Below are 23,706 nucleotides of genomic sequence, written 5' to 3'. Positions count from 1 at the left end.
GTGTGTTTCTGGATTTCGTGGTATTCGCTTGTAAATGCAATAAACTACAAAACCCATAATGCCACATTCAAACCGGAAGTAAACTGTCAACTGACAAAAGTCATTCGAACGGGTGTTGGGTTGTTTTGCTAAAGCACTGGCATTGCAGCTCTCAGCCTCGGTCAACCAAAAATTAATTTTCGCATTTTCGATTGCTATAATTTTCAATGAACTCGTAACACCTCACATAGGTTATACATCGTAGGAAGTCAGACTGAGATATCTTGTCATTTCAGTGTAGTTTCCCTAGCGATTCCCAGCATGACTTCTCGTCGGCCTGACAGCTTTGAGGGTTTGGGTTACAGGGGCAGAGAGGATCCGTCATTCAGTGGGGGGTATTCGGGCAGGTCATTCAATAATTCATCCAGCTCTGACCTCCAGCACTGGGTCAGCACACCTCCAGATATACCTGGAAGCAGAAACCTGCATTTTGACGATCGCACACCGCAATTTGAGGCGGCACCTGCCCAACCAGGAGCAGCAGACGAAGCGCAGTCAGCGGCTCCGCCCTCCGGTAAACAATGAGTACAATTTATGACCAGCATGCAAGTGATATGTTGTTACTGAAAGGGAACCCACCTTTTTCCAAAAGAGCCTACTGCGCTTTAGATTATGGGTGGCGCTTTCGGTTTGGGGAAGTTCCACTTAAAAAGACTGAAACAAATCATAAGGTTGCGCTACAAATAAACCTTATCCGCTAGTTTGACCGAATGAACTGTAACATTTCCTCCATTTTCTATTTCAGAAGTGAGGACAGTAACGTAACGTTTGGAATTTTAATGCGACATGGTAACAAGAAATATGGAAAGAGTTATTTTCAGTCGCTGCATTCTTTTCCTCATGATTATTTCCCAAGTTTTTTCTAGAACGGGTATCTAGAACAAGCATCATGGCATCGACCTGGAATGCTATTACACACAGACTGATGTATATAATCTAATCAAAACCATCATAACATCAGTCACCCAATATGTATGTAATAACACAAATTAGAAAACTTTGTGTTTCAAACAATAACTTGAAGATAACTCAAATGAAGGCTCATTGAGTTGATCAAGTAAATCGTACGTATGAACCAGTTTATTCAAATTAATTGGATTCCTGACCCTCCTTCAAGACTGTACAGATACAGAAATGTACAACATAAACAATAAATTTGCAGTTATGAGACAAATTAATTAGAGCTATTCTCTGTTTATTTTAATATACAAATGTCGTTTTGCATATGACTAATTTTGAGTCAACATTATATACAGTGTTGTTAAGCAGGTCATGAACTTTTCTGGGGCCTATACCATGAAGCCGGTTTAGGTGGCTACTAGCCGGGTATGTTTCAGTTTAGTTTGCACCAACCCTGTTCCTACTCCAAATTAAAGGTCACGACATAGCAAATTATTTTTTAAGACAAAACCGTCTGGCTTTTAGTAATGCTTATTTAGAATAATAATTCTGTATGATTTAGATATTATTTATGTAATTATTATACCCTAATCACACATGTACAATTTTAGTTGATCAATTATTACGCACAGTTTAAATGAATACATTTATAAAGGTAGCCTAATATAAATACGCTTTAGAATCAATAGATAAAGCTATAAAATGACTACATGTGAGCTTAAATGTTCAATTTCAACTTCAGCTTCACAACTTTTACTTGCACCGATATAGAAAGACTTTTTCTTTTAGTTGTTCTATTTCATAGACAGCTTTTTTCTTCTTACTGTGAAAATTTGTTTAAATTCTTAATATTTTTCAATTTCGTAATATTCTGCAGAAGAAGTGAATCACAGTTTCACTCTTTCTAAACTCAGGATGAAAGCCTGAGTTGACAGATAAAGTTGATGATCAGCATCATGGTACCATCACAGCCTGGTTGGATTGGTTTTGTCAACTCGAAACTATATCCTGTAACCCTGAGTTTGTTCAACTACCTTCATGGTACAGGCCCCGGATGCAGATGACATTTACAAATTTGTCACTCTTACTTGTAAGCAAACACATGACTTATTCAGAGACCTTTAAAATAAAATGTACAAAGGCATATTGGTCAATTCAACACTTTTTTTTAATTTTCTTAAAATGAAAACTAAAATCTGTCTTTCAGAGCAACTGAACAGATTTGCTGGTTTCGGGATAGGCCTTGCAAGGTAACAAAACCCAATAATCACTACTTAAAATAATGTTCTTTTGAAAGTACAGTGAGCTTCAGATATGTGAAATAATGTTAGTAAACTCATAATCATTTTTGTATGGTTTGAATTAGCCTCTTCACAGAAAATGTCCTGGCCCATCCTTGCATTGTGTTTCGGCGTCAGTGTCAGGTAGGCTGAATCCAGGGAAGACAACGTTGAGCACACAAATCCTACAACCTCAGTGTCTATCATGAAAGATTTTTATATGCTTATATCATAAATATGTATGTGTTGCTGAAACGTACTCTGTTTGTATTGCATAGTCCTGATAAATATCATTTAATTCTGTCATAAAATATCATTTAAAATCATTTAAAATTGTGAAACTTTGTTTCAGGTGAATTACCATGCCAGGTGTTACCACTTGTCCCCACTGACTGCCATCAGCGTGATGTACAATGTCACCAAAACTCAGGTAATATATATATATATATATCATATCTTTGTCGCTGTGTTTTTGCTCAGGAATACCTTCTTTTAAAGAACAGGTTGAAAGCAGGGCAATTGAGTACTCCTGGAGTTCCCCAAGGCTCTGTGCTTGGACCTTTACAGGCACATAGTAGTTTATCCTACCATTGCTACGCTGATGACACGCAGCTTTACTTTCTTTTTAACCAGACAATGTTGAAGCAAATGTAAATGCAAATTCATCAACTTTCATTCCACAAGCGCCTTATAACTTTGGATAAGAAAACCTCTGAAAGAATCCCAACAAAAATATAATGTTTAATAGCATAATTTATTTACTTTTATATGTTTATTTAATTTATATACTTTTGTCCATCTCTCTCTCTCTCTCTCTCTCTCTCTCTCTCTCACACACACACACTCACACACTCTCACAGGGTCCTAAGGCTTTATGGAAAGGAATGGGCAGCACTTTTGTGGTACAGGGGGTCACGCTGGGAACAGAGGGCATTATCAGCGAATGCACCCCACTACCAAGGTATAGAAATATACAGTGTGAGCCATCACTAATAAGTCTCCATGAAAACACCTTCTAAAGGTTATAAAGGACTTCTATATTTAGATCTAGATATTTTGATAAATGACAGTTTCAGTATTTGAATTTATTTGATCAGTTCTCATGTTGTTTCCATTTCCATTATTGAGGTAAATTACAGTTCTGTCTAATATTGTGATGTTCATTCACAGGGAGTTATCACACAAGTGGAACCCTAAACAAGTTGTGGGACATTTAGTACTCAAAGGGTAAGTTAAGCTAAGTGAATTCACTTGTATTTTTGGTATTGTTTGGAAAATGCTATAAGCAGCAAGTTGTTTATCTCTTGTTTCATTTGAGTCATAATTATATCTCGCTCTTCCATATCTGGGATCTATTTGAATAAGCTTCTGACTAAGCGTAATATGCAGGTAGTTTTTTATATAAAACAAAGTCCCACAGAGAATACGGAAAGGGAATTCCATAGGCTTGACATTTAAATCTCCTTATCTCGTTTTGTGCAGTCCTTTGATCTTGTGAAATCATTGTTTTTTTTGTTTTTTTTTCCAGTTTGACATATGTGGTTGCAATGCCGTTTTACTCAGCAAGTCTCATAGAGACTGTACAGGTAAGATATTTTCATAAAGCAAAAAAAAAAAAATAGTATATTCTGTGAATTTTGTGCTTAAAACGATTGAAAATAACTGCCAGTAGAACAAGACAAGATATATTTTATCTTGTGCTGGTTTGCTTCTCATATGTGTGTCTTGTATGAAAGATGTTTAGATAATTTTATTGGAAAACAAGACTTTGATTGAGAAAATAATGTTTGCTCTATGAAAATAGTTTATTAATCACTTATATAATACATTAAAAAATAAAATATTACAAATATGTTTTCCAACTGTTAGGGGATTTACGGTTAAAGACCCAAGGACCAGATATGATTAATTAAGACCCAGAGTCAGAAGTGCAGTCAGTTTAAGACAAGAGTCAGAATTATAATAAATTAAAGAAAAGCTTTACTGAAGATAATTTGCAGTTTCATCAGACATAAGTCAGCTTCAAGACTCACACAGGAGTTCATAGGCCGCTCCGCTTACAGTTACAAAGATCACAGGAGTTATATCCTTCACCAAGGTCTAAGCTACGTCCTTGCTTCAGGTTGAATGATTCTGATTGGCTTAGAAATATACAAACAGTAATTGTCCACACATGGACTGATAGGCAGTAGCACATGGACCCTGAGTTTGGTACGAGTGGTCCTCCGAGGTCACAAGACTATGTGTCTATAGGTGCCAACATGTTGAAGAAAACAAGTCAGTCAATATCCAATAATGCCACTTGTTCCTTAACCTGTAAACAAAAATACTAACACACACACCAACACACAGCTTCTTCAATGTTCGATTTGGCCAGGCTCTAACTATAAACAGGAGAGTCTTTTCAAAACATCATATTACTTTCTTTCTCTCTAGGAGAGGACACTTTAATCTAACACCGTAAAATAAAGCTGACCCCTGTGACCATAGTTGTCAGGGTACCCCAGCAAAACTGATGCATGTATTGACACATGTTGAAGACCTTTCTCAAACACAAAATGAGTCCATATTTCATTTCTGGAAGCTGGGCTAAATGAGCAAGCACTGTTACTGCATTCCTGGCATGGGCCAGACCCTTCAGTCACCTCTCAGATATTTAATACAGACATTAGAGAATACATGAAAAGAACATTTCAGTAATCACACTAATAACTTCTATAACTAAGTAAAATCCAAAGACTGTAAAAAATATGGACAAAGCGTCTGTGACGTCACCCATAGACTTTCTGAAGAATGGTTTTGAAGCCGTTTATGGGGGGTATGGGCGGCGCCATCTTGGAAAATCTTGGGAAATCCTAACCCCGCCCACCTTCTGGCCAATCCATATATGGGTAAAGGACGCAGCGCGCGTCACTCAGCTCGCTCTGCTACTCCGGTTATCTCTGTATATTTTAGGCAACGAAATATGTTATAAAACACCATACTAACTCTTTTCGTTTTCATTTAAAGAAATCTTAAACATTATAGCCACACAAATGTGGTTCAGGCAACGCGTATTGATTATATTCACTGCATATAACGTTTGCTTATTTATAACAAAACGAAATATAAAACACAAACCTGTCTCTTTTCGTTTTAAATATAATATAAAAATATTAAACATTTTAATATGGTCCAGGCAATATGTGCATTTGTACTAAACAACAGATGTTGCAGTAAACAACATTACAGATCATCTTCGTTGTATTAAAATTTAAAATGACAAAACTCAACCCAGTCTCTTTTTGTTAAATTTCAGTTTTATCAATATTAGCTATTATAAAAGTATAAGTAAAAGGTACAAGAAGCTATACAAATAAAGCAAGCAATTCAGTCAAACATACAAAGTCAGCGCTCTAGTCTAACCATACAACGGTAAAGTTAAATAGCTTATAAAGTTATGAAACTTCCCCTCAGCCAAAACGATTGGCCAGGGAACAAATTATAGATTCACAAGACCAAAAATCACCCGTTAGATATACACAAGACGAATTATATCCACTACAGAGACGCCAGAGTCAGCGGCAAACGTCAGAACGACTAGCCGAGGAAAGACTGTTCCAGGCGGGGTACATGAACGCCGAACGCCCAGTCATTGCTGGATCTCACAACCTGGATAAAATTTTCATAAATCTTTATAAATAAACCACAGATTTGAGCTTTAAACAACTACATTCTTGCCTGAAAAACTCTTAAAACTACATTTCATGATTCAAAAACAGTAGTATTATATTTCAACTGTGTTAAAAAATGGCGCTGCTTATGTTGTCATTCTCCTTGGCGCTGCCTATGCTCGTTATCAGCTGTCAATCAAGCTGTCAATCAAAGTTAACCACGCCCTTATTTGTCATACATTTTATATCTAAATACGATCTAAACTAACGAGTTAGAAAAAAATTCACAGCCCTCACAGTTGTCAGGCACTCGGAACCTATCGAAAAATACAATAAAAGTCCATGGGACCAACCTGTAAAAGCATGAATTTATGCTGTGAAAACGGACATTTTAACATGGGGTCTATGGACATTTGCTCCCTTTTGGGACCTCTCTCTAGCTGATTTTCGATGTATTGCAGTTTTTCGCACTTCCGGGTAGGCTTCATTTTTCAGATTAGAATGTTGCCGCTTGGTAAAATCTCAAAAGCCTAGAGAAGTCATTCAACTCATTCGATATTTAGAAGGAAAAATATTGATTAATACCTTGATTATAATCACTCATTCGGTATATATTGAAGCAGCAGTGGATTCCAGAATCCACCCCTTCAGTCCCCCGTTTAGACCAATGTTGGGTCCAATACTGCCACATCTGGTCTTTCCATAGAGGCTGCTTCAAAATGTTAGATTTCTGACCCATGCTCCCCTGTTAGGTTATAATTTAGAAAAAACAGAGAATATATTTTTCCTTCAATGACTTAACATCAACAAAATATCCTACATAGCACATTATTGATCTCCAGAACATTTGGACATAGCAGTCTTTACATGTCTTACAGCTGTTATTCAATTTTGCTAACTTGGTTTTATCATTGACTTAACTGATACAAGCCGGGCTAAATAAGCAAGCACTGTTGCTGTATTCCTAGCATGGGCCACACATGCAGTCACTACTCAGATCCTAAATACAGACATTGGGCCTCATTCACCAATAACGTCCTAAGAATTTTCTTAACTTTGTACTTATAAACTTCCTAAGAAAAGTCTACGTCGGATTCATGACATGTTCTTAAACAACAGAATTGTTCGCTCCTGTGTTCTTAGGATTGATGAATCCCACGTCTTCGTAATTGAAAGCGCGTGTCAGTTGTTCCTAATTAGCATAAGAAAACACCCCGCAAATTCCCATGTAAGGACATGACACTTCAGGGCCGTGTGCAAGAAAAGTTGGAGAATGTCCAAAAGACGCACAGATGGTGGTGGTCCACCGATCACCAAATGAAAAAAGAACTTCTACTGCAACAGGTAAATGCCAAACGAGGCATAATATTTGATTTAATCAGCTTAATTGCTAATGTAAATTGCAGCGTTAGTGTTTCTTTGCATACTATGATTTTTTTTTTTTCAACAAATGATCAGAAATACATTACAGTAAAATACTATCATTGTAAACGACTGTAGAATGAAATAAAATGCAGTAACCAATTATTTGGAGCAAACTGTCATCACTCAAATGTGCATAAGAGTGCTCTTGAGTGTGTGTAGATTTTGTTCTTAGCTAAGAACAAATCCAAGATAAGAAAACATTAGTGAATGTCAGAATATTCGTAAAAAGTGCGTAATTGGGTTTTAAGAACACATTTCTTCGTAAGAACGGTTGGTGAATGAGGCCCATTGTCTTTAATCATAAATACCAGGATATATGCACTAGTTTTTATGAAACTATGATTTCCTATTCCTTTTATAATAAACAAAGAGGGATGGTTAATCCATTCTTTTTTTACTACCCCCCTTATAGACCCTTTAGGTTCAAAACACAATGGGAGTCTAACTAAAAATAAACAACAATAAAAAATAAGACTCATAAAAATCCATATAAGCACTTCTAAGTCTCTACCGAATTCATCCTTCAGTTTACAGTCTACATAATTTGTAGTTCTCTTAGACATCTAATGTCATTCATCCATTTAATGGATTAAGAAATAAAACTTTTTTATAACTTATATTCACTCCTCCTTTGTTCGGCCACCGGCCTGTCATAAAAGTGAGGGAGCCCTCTCTGGATAATTTTGATAGTGACTTAGCCAATGTGTCACTTTGTCTCTCTGCCGTCAAGTTTATTATTATGATCCCACCTAGTTGTCTATTTAAGTTTAGACCCTCAGTTGAATTTAGACAAGAGTTTTTAACCCATAATGGACGGCAATCTTCAACTTCCCAATTCCAATTTACATAAATACTAATCCAGAGAGTAATTCAGATCAACATCATGGATGACAAAATTAGTCATAATTACCAATAGCAGACAGAGCTGGAAAACCAATCCAGTTAAACTCGTCCCATGTTCTGTATCATCTTTTCATCAGATTGACTCAGAATTATCAGCCTCTTTAAAGTTTGTCATTTCACTTAACCCATCTGTAATGATAAAACACTCATTCCAGAGGTTAATGACACAATATCCACAAAATCGTGAAATAATTGTACGCCAAGCTCACACACACACACACACACACACTGACACTTGACACACATCAATATAAACCGCTAATAGTCAAGGTTTTCTTTAGCAGTTAGCTCTAAAAATATTTACTTCATATTTTTCTTCAGGGTTTACCTAATTTTACATGGCCTCTAAACCAGTTTCAAAGCATGCCTGTTCATTATTCATTTGTTTTTAGAAAAGTCAGCTGGGTTGTTTTGGTTCATTATCATTATTTTGTTTAAGCTTGCTTTAGCAGGCTGATAAGAGACAGACAGAGTACCATCCCTGCCTCCACGCAAGCAGTCTATCTCACTATACACACAAATAATCTTTTCAACAGCCTCACAAGACCGTGACTTAAATTAATTACAATAACCTGCTTTGATCATTCACAAATGTTAAAATGTAAATGTTAAACTTCCAAATTAGAACCCTTGTTATCCAGACTTCCTGAATCTACAAAAGCGGTCTTCATCTTTAGCCACAGCCATGTCTTGAAATTATCCTATGCCATGTCTAATGACCTGCAAGAGTGAAACTATGATTGAGACATATTAGTTCAATATCAACACTTCTATACATTTTTCTTGCCCATAAGGCAACCAACATCATAAAAAGTTTTGTTACTGTCTCCACAACAAATAATGCCAATAACCTCATGGTTTCAGCTGGCTCTTAAAAGCCCATTCCCATTAGCTCTTTATCTATAATCTCCTTTTCCTCAGTGTGTTGTCCCCTGGCATAGTTGTAAGTTGTGGCAACTTGTCACAATTAAAAAACAAGTCATCCAGTGAATGCGGTTTCTGGTGAGTGGTATGGAGGAACATTTCTGGGTCAGACTGCTGTAACTTCTCACAGCTCATTGAATGAGAGAGAGACTCTGAGGTGTTCAGGACTGGAACACAGTATTTTCAATTAGTTTTGGTAAATCGATCAGATGTTGCAATAGTACAATAACACTGAAATTGTGGAATGACATTATTGCAGTATTTGCTAGAAAGGGCAGCTGCAATCTGTTAAGCTGTAAAAAAAACAACATTAATGCTAGTGATATAATGTTGATTAGTCATATGTTAAGGACTGCCAAGGCATTTGTATTATGGAAAAAAATATAATTTAAATGGCAATTTTTTTTCTTCTAAAAAATTCCACTATTGTATGTTGTTGCCGTATGGTACCTTAAAATAATATATATATATATATTTTTTTTTTTTCAATTGTTTTTTTTTTTTTTTTTTTTTTTTTACAACACTTCAAGTTAAGCCATTCTAAGAAAAAGAAAAAAAGTCAAATATTTTTTTCTATAGGTCTATCTTAATGCATGTGGTAGAGGGTTAATAATTCAATCTTTTGACCTTATTTTTATCTCTTGTTCTTTCTCAGACAAAAACTTTTAATATCGTCATATTAAACAAAGATCTACTTTCAAACCCACATTAACACCAGAAATTTCTGTCACTTTATCACATTTTTTTTTTAAACACTTTCTTAGTAGACATGTAGAGTTACGGGCTGAATGGCCCTGCTGACCACAATTAAAACACTCTCTGTCATCTGGTGGATTCGTGTCAGCCTCAACTACAGCAGGAGACACCTTGCCTACATTTGCCTACACCTTGCTCTAACTTACTGCACACCATTGAAGCAGTGTGTCCCAATCAGGAATGTAAACAGATCATTATCATTGGCAACACATTAATTTTCATAAGCTCAAGGAAACGCTCAACATATTCTAAGGGGGTTTTCACAATGTTTCTGTTTAACTTTAGTCATACTTTCACAGGGAAATGAACCCCAACCCATAATTAATCATCGTACGCAATACAGGGCTAAATTTGTTTAATTTTTCAGATTCTTTGTTTGTTTGTAGCCAGTCAAGTTGTTGTTTAACTTGCCAATCGGAATCAAAACCATGACTAACCAAGTTCTGCCAATTTCTTTGAAGTGAGTGCTTCAGAGCAGAGCTGCTTCCAGCGTTTGCTCTCTTCCGCCTCACTATTCGTATCAGGAAAATCTTTTGAGTTACTCGATTTGTCAGCCATATCTTATTCACGGGTTAAAACTCACCTTAAGTTATTTTGCAGTGATGGAGAAAATCACAAAGTTACAAAATCACAAAGTTACATATACTGGTCCACACCAATTTGGGTCACAATTTTTATTTTTCTCGGGGTCGTTCCTGATGCATCCCTGGCAAACAACCCTATTTTTATTATTTTATTTACCTAAATCCCTACCTGTCTGAATCACTCAGTTCGGGGCACCCCTGTCCGAAATGGGAGAGATCGAGAGTCAGGTTCGCGAAGATAAACTTAGAATTGTTTAGGCCTACAACAATCGCGCTACTACATTCTGCTAGTGGGGGTGAATACACCTACACCACGTGCTCATGACAGGCTTCCAATGCTCCCACCCAAAAAGTGTCCAACCGTGTTACTACACTTTGCTAGTGAGGGTGCCTACACCTACAGCACGGCCTGTGTCAGGCTCTTCATGCTCCCACCCAAAAGTGTACACTCTGTCCTCGTGGTATTATATTACTGCCTTCTTGTCTTCTTGACGTAATCACTACAGGCCCTCCGTGCTCTATCAAGAATGTCAAGTGTTATCACTCTCCCTTCTCTCAACCTCTTCCACCCAGACAGTCCTATTAAAATAATAAAATCTTTCTACCTTGTTTGTTGATTAGCCAGGGATGTCACAGAATAATAATTGCCCACATTCTCCACCATTAACTGGACCCAAGGACCAAATATGATTAATTAAGACCCGGAGTCAGAAGTGCAGTCAATTTAAGACAAGAGTCAGAATTATAATAAATTAAAGAAATGAAAGAAAGGCTAAGAAATATATAAACAGTAATTTTCCACACATGGACTGATAGGCAGTAGCAAACCCTATCAGATATTAATAATACAGACATTAGAGAATACATGAAAAGAACCTTTCAGTAATCACACTGGTAACTTCTATAACTAAGTAAAATCTCACAAGCCTAGAGAAGTCATTCAACTCATTTGATATATAGAGGGAAAAATATTGATTAATACCTTTTTTGAGTGATGAGTGATCTAATGAGTGATTATAATCACTCATTAGATAGATATATATTGAAGAAACAGTGGATTCCAGAATCCACCCCTTCACAACAACAAATAAAGTGCTTTCAGGCTAGATGCTTTAGGAAACACAGATTTGATTTGATCTTGTGGTAAATGAGCAAAGCAGTTTTGGGTAACTACCTCTCCAATGCGTCAGTTTTACATCTGATAATTATTGGAAGATTTGAGTTTCTATGCAATAACCGCATTTGTTTTGTTTTCATTTTGACTTTAGCTTTTTAGAATTTGCTGTTGGAATTGTGCGATCGAGAACATTTTGAGGTTGTAAAGTCAAAATCAAGTTAATTTTAGTAGTCGTCTATAAGAGTGATAATGATTAACTAATTAATTAACTTCCATTATTACATGGCTTGGTTGAATTCTAATGTAGAATGCGGTCTGTTATGTCTTGATAACAGACCGCTGCTAAGTATAACACACCGTTGCCATGAAAAACAGAGCGTTGCAATAGATGCAGGATTCTAACCGTAGAGACGGAACAGACTATTTTCTTTAGCGGAAGCAATACAATCGTTTTTAAATCAATAAACTCCTTTTTAAATCAATATTTTGTGTCAAATTATTGATTTATTTGGTAGGTAGCCATAATAAGCGGGATAATGTAGAGTGAGGCGGTTGTTATAGCGAATACAACCCCTTCAGGGAACAACTGCCTCGCTCTACATTATCCTTTACTTAATTAGTTAAAGTTGTCCACTTGCATCAATTGATAAATCATTTGTGTTGTCTCTCAGAAATGTTCGTGGAAGATGTTTAGCACTTTACATGTATTAAAAAGCTTTTGTAAAATCTACACTACCATTCAAAAGTTTGGGGCCGGTAATATAAAAAAAAAAAAATCTTTTTGAAAGAAGTCTCTTGTGCTCACCAGTGGGGATTTCTTTAAGACTGCAAGGGAAGCTCAGCTTCCCCTATAATGTCAAAAAATTAATGGTCAAATATGTACTATTGTGTTAACATTTTATTGACTAAAAATGCGTTAGAACACGTTCATCTCAAAGACGAGTTCATTCAGAATCAGTTACATATAACAGGTCGGCTGACTCGATTTCCTTCTCATACATTCCCGTAGCGTCACAGTGCATTTCCCTGTTGAAGCCCAGCGTCCATTGACTTCAATGGGGCTGCTTCGAACTGTTTTTTTCAGTGCTACGAAACTTGACGGTCATTGGATAAATGCTGCGATTATGTCCCACCCCCGCTCAGCGTCTCTGGGGGTGAATGAGGAGTGGGCTGGCCTGGACTCCGGGCTTCTGCGTGATGATTGGAGGGTCTGTCGAAAGGCTGCATCTCCTTTTGATTGACAGCTATTTCATACAATAAAAAGTAAAACTCTCTTCGATCTCGTTAATCAAAATGAACAAATCTTTTTTCGAGTCATTTCGTTCATTTAAGGGGCTTTAAATGTTATACTTTTAACAGGCAAATTCCCTGAACACATCCACCTACGCAATCTTGATCATATTCTGAATTAAGAAATCATTATAATGCCGTCAACAATAATTCACAGGGAACATAAATAATTACTTTACCTTCGGAGTCTTTCATTCATTTGTCATGTGACAGACACAATGAGCGGATCATTCATGAACGACTCAACAAAAAGTCGCTGACGCTGAAGCTATTCGAGCTCAGTCCCATCGCGTTTTTTTGCAAGTGCAGTCGAAAGACAAACTGCAGCAACCTATTTCTTGGTATTTGCTTGTCAAAATTGCTTGCCAATTTTCATAATACATTTCACACAATTATACATTTATATCTTTATTATATTATTACTTATTATATTTTTATATTATTATTAGTAATAATTAAAAAAAATAATGATTAAAAAAATTTGAAAAAATATTATTATTAGTAGTATTATTATACTTTATTATATTATTATATTTATACAATTATACCTAACTCTGCTGGCCATTGAGAGGACACTGGTCAAGTCACTGGAAAAGACGCCTAGTTGGTACGACAGGGTCACAGAGCATTTTCTTGAAAAGGAACGTAAGGCAGAATTTACGTATAAATAAATGGACAATTTTTATGATGTAGGCCGAAAAGGAGCTTCCCCTCTTTGAAAGACCAGCAGCCACCACTGGTGCTCACCAAGTCTGAAATGCAGAAATATTATTACAATTTAAAATAACTCTTTTCTATTTGAGCATAATTTAAAATGTAATTTATTCCTGTGATGGCAAAGCTGAATTTTCAGCACCATTACTCCAGTCTTCAGTATCACATGATCCTTCAGAAATCATTCTAATATGATGATTTGCTGCTCAAGAAACATTTCTTATTGTTAACAATGAAAAAAAAAACTGTTTTGCTGCCAAATATTTTGTGGATACAGTGAATTTTTTCAGAAAAGCATTTAGGTGAAATAGAAATATTTTGTCATGACTTTACTGTCATTTTTTTTAATCAAATTAATGCATCCTTGCTGAATAAAAGTATGAATTTCTTTTTAAAAAATGGACACCAAACTTTTAAACAATAGTGTTAATAGTAAAATATTTAACAATTTGCCAAAAAAAAAAAAAAAGACAGTGTGGGGAACATGCTTTGATTATATGTAACTAGTTTTTACCTAAACTTAGATTACACTTATAGGTTTGCTGTCATGGTGGTTTCTCTGATTGGGAAATATAAATTTTAAGTGAATACGTTATACGTATATGTATTATTATATTAAATATACCCATTTTAGCAAATACATAAATATATTGAGATTTTCTAAAGAATCTGAAAAATACAGAGAGTTTTAGTTGTCGTTGTTATATCACCCATTCCGACTTCATTTAGTGTCTTTTCTTGGTATTCCCTCACCAGAGTGAAATAATCCGAGACAACCCCGGCATCCTGGACTGTGTGAAAGAGGGTCTGGGACGTGTAATGGGTATGGGAGTGCCTCACAGCAAGCGTCTCCTTCCTCTCTGGAACTTGGTGTTCCCCACAGTCCTCCACGGCATCCTCCACTATCTTATCAGTTCTAGCGTGCAGCGGCTGGTTCTTTACCTGTTGCGGCGTCGGAATAACGGCTCACCGAAGCATTCGCCCCCTGACTCGGGAGCAGACACGGTCCAGTCTATGTTGGATGCATACTTCCCTGAGCTCATGGCCAGCTTTGCTGCCAGCCTGTGTGCGGATGTGCTGTTATTTCCTTTGGAAACGGTGTTGCACAGGCTGCATATCCAGGGAACGCGCACCATCATCGACAACACCGATCTGGGTTTTGAAGTGTTGCCCATAAACACCCAATATGAAGGAATGAGGGACTGTGTTAATGCGATTCGCCGTGAGGAGGGCACCATGGGCTTCTACAAGGGATTCGGCTCCATCGTGGTGCAGTACTCGCTTCATGCCGCAGTGCTGCAGTTCACCAAGATGATCTACTCGACGCTGCTGCGAAACGCTTGATTCTGAAAGGATTAATTCCTTATTAATTCACTAAGAGGTCCTTTTTTGGTTGAGTTGGACATTCCAAAAAATGTGTCCCAGTATGAATTGATAATTGCAGATATGCGAGGTTTTCTTTACCTCTTCCTGTGATTTTTGTCAGTCTACTTCTATTTGTTTTATAAAGCACTGGTTTCATTGATTGCACGACACATTTATGCAAAATATGCTCTCATATTCGCACTGGATTTGAATTATACTCATGGTGACCGCCACCAACCCTCCGCCACCAGCGCCAAAACATGTATGTTTATAAAACCCTGACCATTGTAATTATATTTCCATACTGTTTGCTCAGTTTCGTTAATGGTCACTAGGTTTCATAATGTGGTTGATTTTTGATTTTTGGCAACATTGGTTGAAGCCCTGTGCCAAGTTTCTTTGTCATTAAATTATTATTTGCACCTTAGTGAAACTTGTGCCAGTGTTTTAAATAGTGAAAATGTTTCTATTTGCCAGGTTTAACAAGATAAAAATTATATTTATTGAATAGAAGCCATTATGTACACAAGATTGCATGTGTAAAACTAATGTTCCTGGGTGAGTAAATGATCAAGTTCTAAATTATTGGGCACCATGCTTTAAAATAAATGTCTACAATCTGTTTCATGTGAATTATTTTTTTTTTTTTACTGCATTTCATGTTACATATGTTACAATAAAAATGTAGCCTATACACTACTGTTCAAACGTTTGGGGATAGTAATTTTAATCAAAGGTAACTGTAAAGACATTTATGATATTACAAATGATTTCTATTCAAATATACGCTGTTCTTTAACTTACTATTCACAGATGTATCACAGTTTCCACACAAAAATAGCTGCACAACTGTTTTTAAACATTGATTTTAAAAGATAGACCCCAACATGTCAGAATGTATGTTTTAAATCTAATAGTATTATTGTAAATACGGGGGTTCCTCAGGGCTGTGTGTTATCGCGTGTTATTTTATTTTTTGTATACGAATGAAATCAAGTGTGATATTAATGGTATGTCACTTTTGAAATATGCTGATGACATGACTTTGGTGGTTTGCATAACAGATGAGCAATCCCTGGTCACATATAGACAATTTGTTGATTCTATGGTCCAAATGTTCCAAGAAAGTTATCTGGCTTTGAATATTAGATGAAGGAGTTGTGTTGTGGGAGGTTTCGTTCATCAAATACCTTACATTCACTATCTGAACCACTTACACCTTCACATATTTTGGCACTGAGATTGATAAGCATCCATCCTTTACTCAGCATGTGAATACAGGGCGGCCAGCTCTCACACATTGCTCACCCAATTGACACTTTACACGCTCTCACGCCACACATCCATTTTCTCACGCAGACAAAAATCGTGAAGCAAGCAAAGAGGACACTGACACAGACAGACAAGACAGAGTTGGTTACTTTTGATATGAAACAAATTCTCAGCTCTCAGATTCTTTCAATTCTATTACGAAATTCAAACAAGAAATACTGTTTTGGCGCTTGTTGTAAATGTGACATGACAGATCGCTGTAGCGCCTCAGTTCAAGCGGCACATGTGAACCGATCATCGCTTAGGCTACTCTAAGTAAATAAACACGAATGAACAGTTATGTTGAAATATACATTACTCACCGAAATATATATGCCTCATACATTATATCGATCAATCAGTGTTTTTCACCCGTGGAAAGAGGTAAATAAAAGAGCTGGAGAACAATAGCCTGTCACATAACATTTAGGCCTACCTCAGAAAAAAAGCCCTTTAATGAACATAGCATGTTAGTTGGCTTGTTGGTTAGTTTAGCTATAGAGAGGAGTATTTTGCTAAATATGTGAACTATATTACATATTTATTGGTATTTTACTTATATCATTCAAATATTATGTTGTTATCATAATAAAACATTTCTCCTCTACCATTAGGAATTCCACATGCAGGCCCAAATCACTCTATGCTATGGTTAACAAACTCACTAATCCACCACAACATGTTATTTAGGGCTCTGGGGTGCTTGTGAATAGCTTTTCCCAATTCTTTTCAGACAAATGGAGGTCAATCACTGAATCCATCACTAAAGACACTCCTCATATAAGTGACTCAAATGTTAATTTGATGCTATCTGATTCAGCTCACTCAACAAACTCTCTCTCCGCTTTTACTCTGACTAGTCCTGCTGCCATAAGTGATCTAATTGTAAAGTCTAATTCCACATCCAGCCGGCTTGATCCTACACCTACTGTTCTGATTAGATGTGTGCCCTCGAGGTTGCACCCTTCATAACACGTTTGGCTTCCGCCATTGTCCCAGCAGAATTATAAATTGCTGCGGTGAACCCGATTCTTAAAAAAAACAGGCCTTGACCATCTAAACATGGACAATTACAGGCCAATCTCTAATTTAACATTCTTGAGCAAAATCCTTGTAAAGGTTGTGGCTTCGCAATTGCAATCATATTTAGATGTTAATGGTCTTTTTGGACCTTTTCAGTCAGGATTTCGCACATCTCATAGCACTGAAACTGCTCTTCTTTGGTGGTTAATGACATTATTTTGTCCATGGATTCAGGGTTAATAAACATCTTGATGCTTCTCGATCTAAGCGCTTGCATTTGACACAGTCTCCCATGAAATACTGATCTCTCTGCTTTCTGATATCGGCATCTCTGGTTCAGCTCTTTCCTGGCTCATTTCTTACATCAGCGACAGAAAGTATGTCTCCATACAAGGGTATAGATCTGCCACTGCTTCGCTTACACAGGGTGTTCCTCAAGGTTCAGTTCTTGGCCCACTATTGTTTATCATCTATATATATCCACTTGGTGACATCATATGCAGACATGGACTTCAATTTCATTGCTATTCTGTTGACATTCAAATTTATCTTACCACCAGCCATCATAGGCCATCCCTGCCTGTCTCACTTGTATCAGGGACATCAAACATTGGATGCCCCTGCATTTCCTCAAATTAAATAATAAAAAACGGAGATATTGGTAATTGGCTCTGCTGCCTCAGTCAAAAAGATGGACCTATACTTTGATATTGATGGAGTTCATGTTAAGCATTCGTCATCTATTCGTAACCTTAATCGACTCAAATCTATCTTTTGCCTCTCATATTTCTTCTCTTGTTAAAAACTCTTTTTTCCATCATCGTAATATTGCACGTCTTCGATCTTCTCTCACTCTAGCTGATGCTGAAACCTTAATTCATGCATTAATCACAACACATCTGGTCTGGATTATTGCAATGCTCTATTTCTTGGTCTGCCCAAAAAACGTATTGCAAGATTACAGTATGTTCAAACCTCAGCAGCAAGAGTGTTCTGCTCACATTACTCCTCTGCTTCATGACCTTCACTGGCTACACGTGGCATCACCTATTCACTATAATGTACTACTTCTAACGTTTAAGGCATTAAATGGTCTTGCACCTCCATCTGTCTGATCTACTTCACTCTTAACACCCTGCTCGGTCCCTTAGATCAGCAGAACTTGGTTTATTGTCCATCCCTCGTTTCCGGTTGGTTACTGTAGGTGGAAGGTAATTTAGGGTGTATTCACACCAGGAAAGTCCGATAGTTCACTTGCTTTGGTCCGGACCAAATAGAATGTTGTTTTTTTTTTTTTTGGTATGGTTTGCTTTCACACTGCTCTTTTTACAAGTGAACCAAAATGTGTAAACAAAACCACACGTGTGCTAAGGTCGTCCATTCATTGGATAGGAATTCTCAAGCAGGGAAAAGCAGGAAGTGCAAAAACAGGCTCAGCATGGAGATATTTCGTAATGTAATATTTGTTATTTTACTGATTTGGTGTTATTCTTTACAAACGCAATATGAAGAAACTATGGTAGTATAGATAAAAGCCCGCCCGCACTGACGATTGCTTGGGTCCTTACATGCGCTTCGTGAGGCACACTAGCTGACACACACACGCAAGGTCTCTCGCTCCCTCTCTCTGCCGTGCGCGCGCTCTTGCTCGCTCGCTCTAGATTCCCGGAGATTTTAAATGATTTGCGGGCATTCATGCCCTTCTATCGACATGCGGGAGACTCCCGGAACTTCCGGGAGACTTGAGATGTCTGTATAATAAGATTATGCCAAAATGTCAGTTTTGTTAAGTATCCTCATAAGAGCAGTCAAATAAAAAGACGCAGTTGGGTCGGTTCATGTTCACACCGTAAACGAACCGTACCAGAGTTCGTTTGGAACCGTACCGAGACCACCTCTTCAGCTGGGTCTCGGTTCGATTGTTTGGTCCGCACCCGAGTTCGATTGCTGTATTCACACCTGCCCAAAAGGTCCGCACCAAGGGTGGAAACGAACTAGAGTTCGATTCAATCGAACCAAACAAGGCAGGTGTGAATACACAGTGTCAATGCTCCTAAATTATGGAATTCACTACCCCTTACACTTCGTAATATCTCATCTGTCGCTACATTCAAGACTCAGCTAAAACACATATCTATTTAACATGTATTTTGGATAATGTGACTATATGTGTCCTTATGTGATTGTAATGTGTGTGCGGGTGTGTAAATGTATTTTAATGTACAAATGTAAAGCGACCTTGAGCTACGGAAAGGCGCTATATAAATAAAACTTCTTCTTCTTCTTCTTCACGATCGGAATCAAATCACAAGAATTGAATTGAAATCATGAAATTTGTGTCAAGCAATAATAAAAAACAGCCTGCCAGTCATTGCACCATGTAAATATTGTAACATGTACTTAATAACATTCTGTTTAGTTACCAAATGTTTTGACAATCATATTGGCCGCTTTGGAACGTTGCTGCGATACGTCAATGCGTCCACCAAATTGCTGAGGGCAAGACTGCGCTGTAAAGAAATGCAAGTAAACGTGCGAGCTGCGTTTTTTCTGGATAAAAACAAAAATAACGTTTACATTTATCAACCAATTTCAGTGGTTTGTACGTGGTGTACAAAAAGTTCCATCTCTAGTTATTTAAAATCTCGATAGTTAGACTTAAATAGTTAAAATATTTTTTTAATAAGGAATTGTCAAAGCTCAGGCTTGTCATGTATTTGGCTATTATGAATTTTCACAATTAAATGAAATGACGTTTTCTTATTGTGGGAAAAGCATTTTCTGTCTTTGGCCCGATTTTAGCTTTTCTTTTGCTTAGAATTGACCACCATTGAGAAAATGAAACAAATCGGCAAATACAAATCACACCAGCAGGCTGCTTTCTGTATTTTTATAGCACTAAAGTTATAGATATTTACAGATAGATACTTCAAATATACAACAACAAAGATAACGGATGGATCCTTTATGGTAATACATGTGATATGGTACAACTACAGTGCAATGCAAATAGTAAATATAAGATAAAGTGAGAAGTAATAGTAAATAGTTTAGTGTATAGTCAATAAAATAAACAAACCGTAAACAGCAAATAAAAATGTAATGAATAATATTATTATATATATTATATATAATATCATAAGTACAAAAATATAATAATAATATATTGATAATAGCATATAGTTTATGTATAATACTATAATAATAGCAATAGAATATGAATTATTATCATACAGTTTTATACATGTTTGATATCATTTGAAATGTCTCGGTGTGACTGGTACAAATGTCTCATTCCCACAGAAGTAAACCAAATATGTGACCCACAGTTTTATCCTTAAAGATATTATTTTTTATTACAAACCCCCCAAATCGTCATCTCTTGAATATGTTGTTCAATTTCTTCATTTTATATGCAAAAATGTTCGCCCACAAGCAAAAGTCGCTCAAATCTCCATTGTTTTCCTCTTTTTCTTGTTGAATTTAACTCTGGTTTTATCCCTCAGGCTTATAAATGGCAAAGAAAAAATGCATTTTCTTTATGTATTATGAATTATTCAAAGATATTTAACCTCGTCATTGTGCTTTTTTCCCCTGTGTATATAATCTTATATTATGATGTACACAAACCCATGATCTTTATGTTTTCTGTTTTTGTCATTAGGATTGTTCATTGTTAAAGATACAACTACCGTATTTTTCCCTGATCTTTATGTAACTATAAGTTCTGCAATAACAAAATGATATGAGCGACAGGTGCACTAACATCAGTAACTCAACAGCCCTACGTAGAACAGTTTTCCTCAGCGTTTGTAGTGTCTGTATATACTAAGGAGACGTTGGGCAGCTGTGGGAAGATCTCGCCTTTGGAGAAAACTGTTGATTTTATTCTGGGAAAATGTAAGCATCACTCCGTAAAAATTAAGATTACCCCAAAATGAATTGCATTGCACAGCCGAAAACCTATGCACAATAATAATGATAAATGCTGACCAATACTTAATATTACTTTTTTTTTTACTGAAAATTATATATTTTAGTAAAACAAGCCAAATGTAATTTGTTTTGTCATATGACATTGCAGTGAACACATCTCAATTTTCAGTCAAGCAATGAATTAATGCATTATTTAATGAAATTAATAATATTTGTATTTACTGACAACAATAAGAAGCATCACAATAAATATATATATAGAGAGAGAGAGAGAGAGAGAGAGAGAGAGAATCAACAACACATGAAACAAAGCTTTATTCATACTTATTGTTCTAACAATCAAATATTTACAGATGGTGACCCCTACATCATACTGCCATCTCAACACAGTGGTTCTCATTCTTCAGCTTTATTCTGATGAATCAGCTGACCACCATTCCCACCTTCATCTGTCTCTGCTGCAGTCAGACTGGGATCTGATTATGGATGGGAAAGGGACATCGAGGCTATCTTTGCCTTGCATCCTCTGCTCCACCACAAAAGCTCTGCAGCAAATGCACAGAAATCAAGAACCAGAAAAGTGCTGTAATAACTCTGTGTGAAATTACAGTAATTCAAATAAACTACAACTTAAGATTTAAATGGATTTTTTCCATTCATTTCTGTAGAATACTCACTCAAAGCCTTCATGAGCCACTCTCCTCATCTGTTCCTGTAACATCCAGACAAGATTCACATTACCTCTGTGATTAATGAGCTCAATAAACATTTACATGTTGAGGTTGATGCTGATGTGTGATGTGCACTTTTTATGCAACATAAATGTTCCTCAATTTATCAACAATACCAATGGACAAATAAAATAGTTAACATATGTTTAGTTATTATATAGGGATATAATATATCTAACTTAACTGAAACACTCCACCCATTCACGCAAAGGGAAATTGAAAGTAAAACAAAAAATGCTGTGGCACAGATTTTCTTCACTGCCACACATACATTTTGAGTATTAAGGCAAACTTAAAAAAATCTTACTTTGTGGGCCAGAAGAAGGGTTGCAAAAATTAGATTTGTGTGTGTGTGGGTGGGTGTGTTTTTTTTCTCTTTTTTTTTTAAATGCTGAAAGGGGTAGGGTTAGTGTAAGGGGATAGAATATACAGTTAAAATCCATTACGTCTAGGGAGTCTAGAGAGTCTCCACAAAGATAGCGAACCAGGTGGGTGTGTTTGGTTCTTAAAAAAAGTTACGAGATTGTATCAACTCTAATCTTATTCTGTGTCAGCCAAATGGTTGTAAAAATGTGATTTGGATGTGTGTGTGTTTTTTGGTTCTTAGAAAAAGTTTATCTGAGATTGTATCATTTCTTATCTTATGTTTGTGGGACAGCTATAATATATTGATCTTTATCAAACCTGGTTTGAAACACCACAACAAATAGGCCGTAGAATATTGCGTTGTAATATTTGTTGTTGTGTAAATGCTTAGAATTGACAAATAAACTTCCAAAAAATCCATACATACAATGTGTTTCACCTGCCTAGTTTCTGGATGATTTGGTCACATCTGTGGAATTCCTACGAAAATGTGTGGGGTGAAAGCAATGAGATTTGAGTCATCATGATCACGTATCAATAAGTCCTTATACGTAGAAGCATTTATCTTCCACAAAGATGCTTGAGGTAAATCTTGCACTCCGTTTGGTCTATAAAAGAGGCGTCTTTTGTGATTTGCAATAGTGTCAAAAGATGAACACCAGAAATCTTTGTAGTAAGAGCTATTTCACTTGCATTTATTCATTGAGCATATGTTATGATATTTTTTTCTTATCTCTTAACATTTTGGGTTTTTTTACAGAGTTGTTCCTTGTAGTTCTCACATTACACTTTGTCAGGTCAAATAAAACATGGCCAAATCTACAATGCCTCCAGAAAATTCAAGAGGATTCCAATTATATTATAAATCGTCATTTTAAGGTAAGTCTTTATGCTGGTAATTTTAATGTTTAATTTTTTTTTAATGATTGTTTATTGACATAAGGTAAAATAAATCTGCAATTTCTTCCCTGCCAGGAGTATAACATGTCCTGCCGCAACCAGGTAAGTTATGGTTCACATGCAGCCTTTTTTCCAGAATAAATAAATACATTTTAATATTGCCTACTTAATTTTATTTTCCAAAAGCATTAAAAAAGAAATATGATGTGCATCTTAAACTACTAATAAATAAATATTGTAAAAAAGAGAATAAAAATGTTGGTGACACTTTACCCTTATGTATAATACATTATAAAGGTATTTGTAAGGTATGGTATAATACATTATATTTTCATAAATAATTGTAACCATAGTTAAAAGGCATTGTAATATTTGCAGATTCTGAAATTGGTTGTTTGTCATGTGTTTTCATGCATTATACTTTCTAAAGGTGTGTTCAATTATTATAGTGTATTATAACTGTGGTTACAATCATTCATGAGACCATAC

The 23,706-nt window shown here is 36.2% G+C and overlaps 1 protein-coding gene across 1 annotated transcript; it reads left to right on the top strand.

Moving 5' to 3' along the window:
• The first annotated feature begins 92 nt into the window (after window positions 1–92).
• Window positions 93–15,572, top strand: slc25a46 (solute carrier family 25 member 46). Its single transcript, XM_084113402.1, has 8 exons — window positions 93–553; window positions 2,147–2,189; window positions 2,306–2,363; window positions 2,572–2,649; window positions 3,080–3,180; window positions 3,390–3,446; window positions 3,748–3,805; window positions 14,342–15,572. The coding sequence occupies exons 1-8, from the start codon at window positions 301–303 to the stop codon at window positions 14,927–14,929; spliced, it is 1,236 nt and encodes a 411-aa protein (XP_083969528.1). The 5' UTR covers window positions 93–300; the 3' UTR covers window positions 14,930–15,572.
• Window positions 15,573–23,706: the final 8,134 nt, after the last annotated feature.

The sequence above is a fragment of the Abramis brama genome (genome assembly GCF_963993115.1).
Source record: "Abramis brama genome assembly, chromosome: 5".
NCBI classification, from domain to species: Eukaryota; Metazoa; Chordata; class Actinopteri; order Cypriniformes; family Leuciscidae; genus Abramis; species Abramis brama.
The sequence above is the reverse complement of the archived record's forward strand: the minus strand, read 5'-3'. Positions and strand labels throughout refer to the sequence as shown.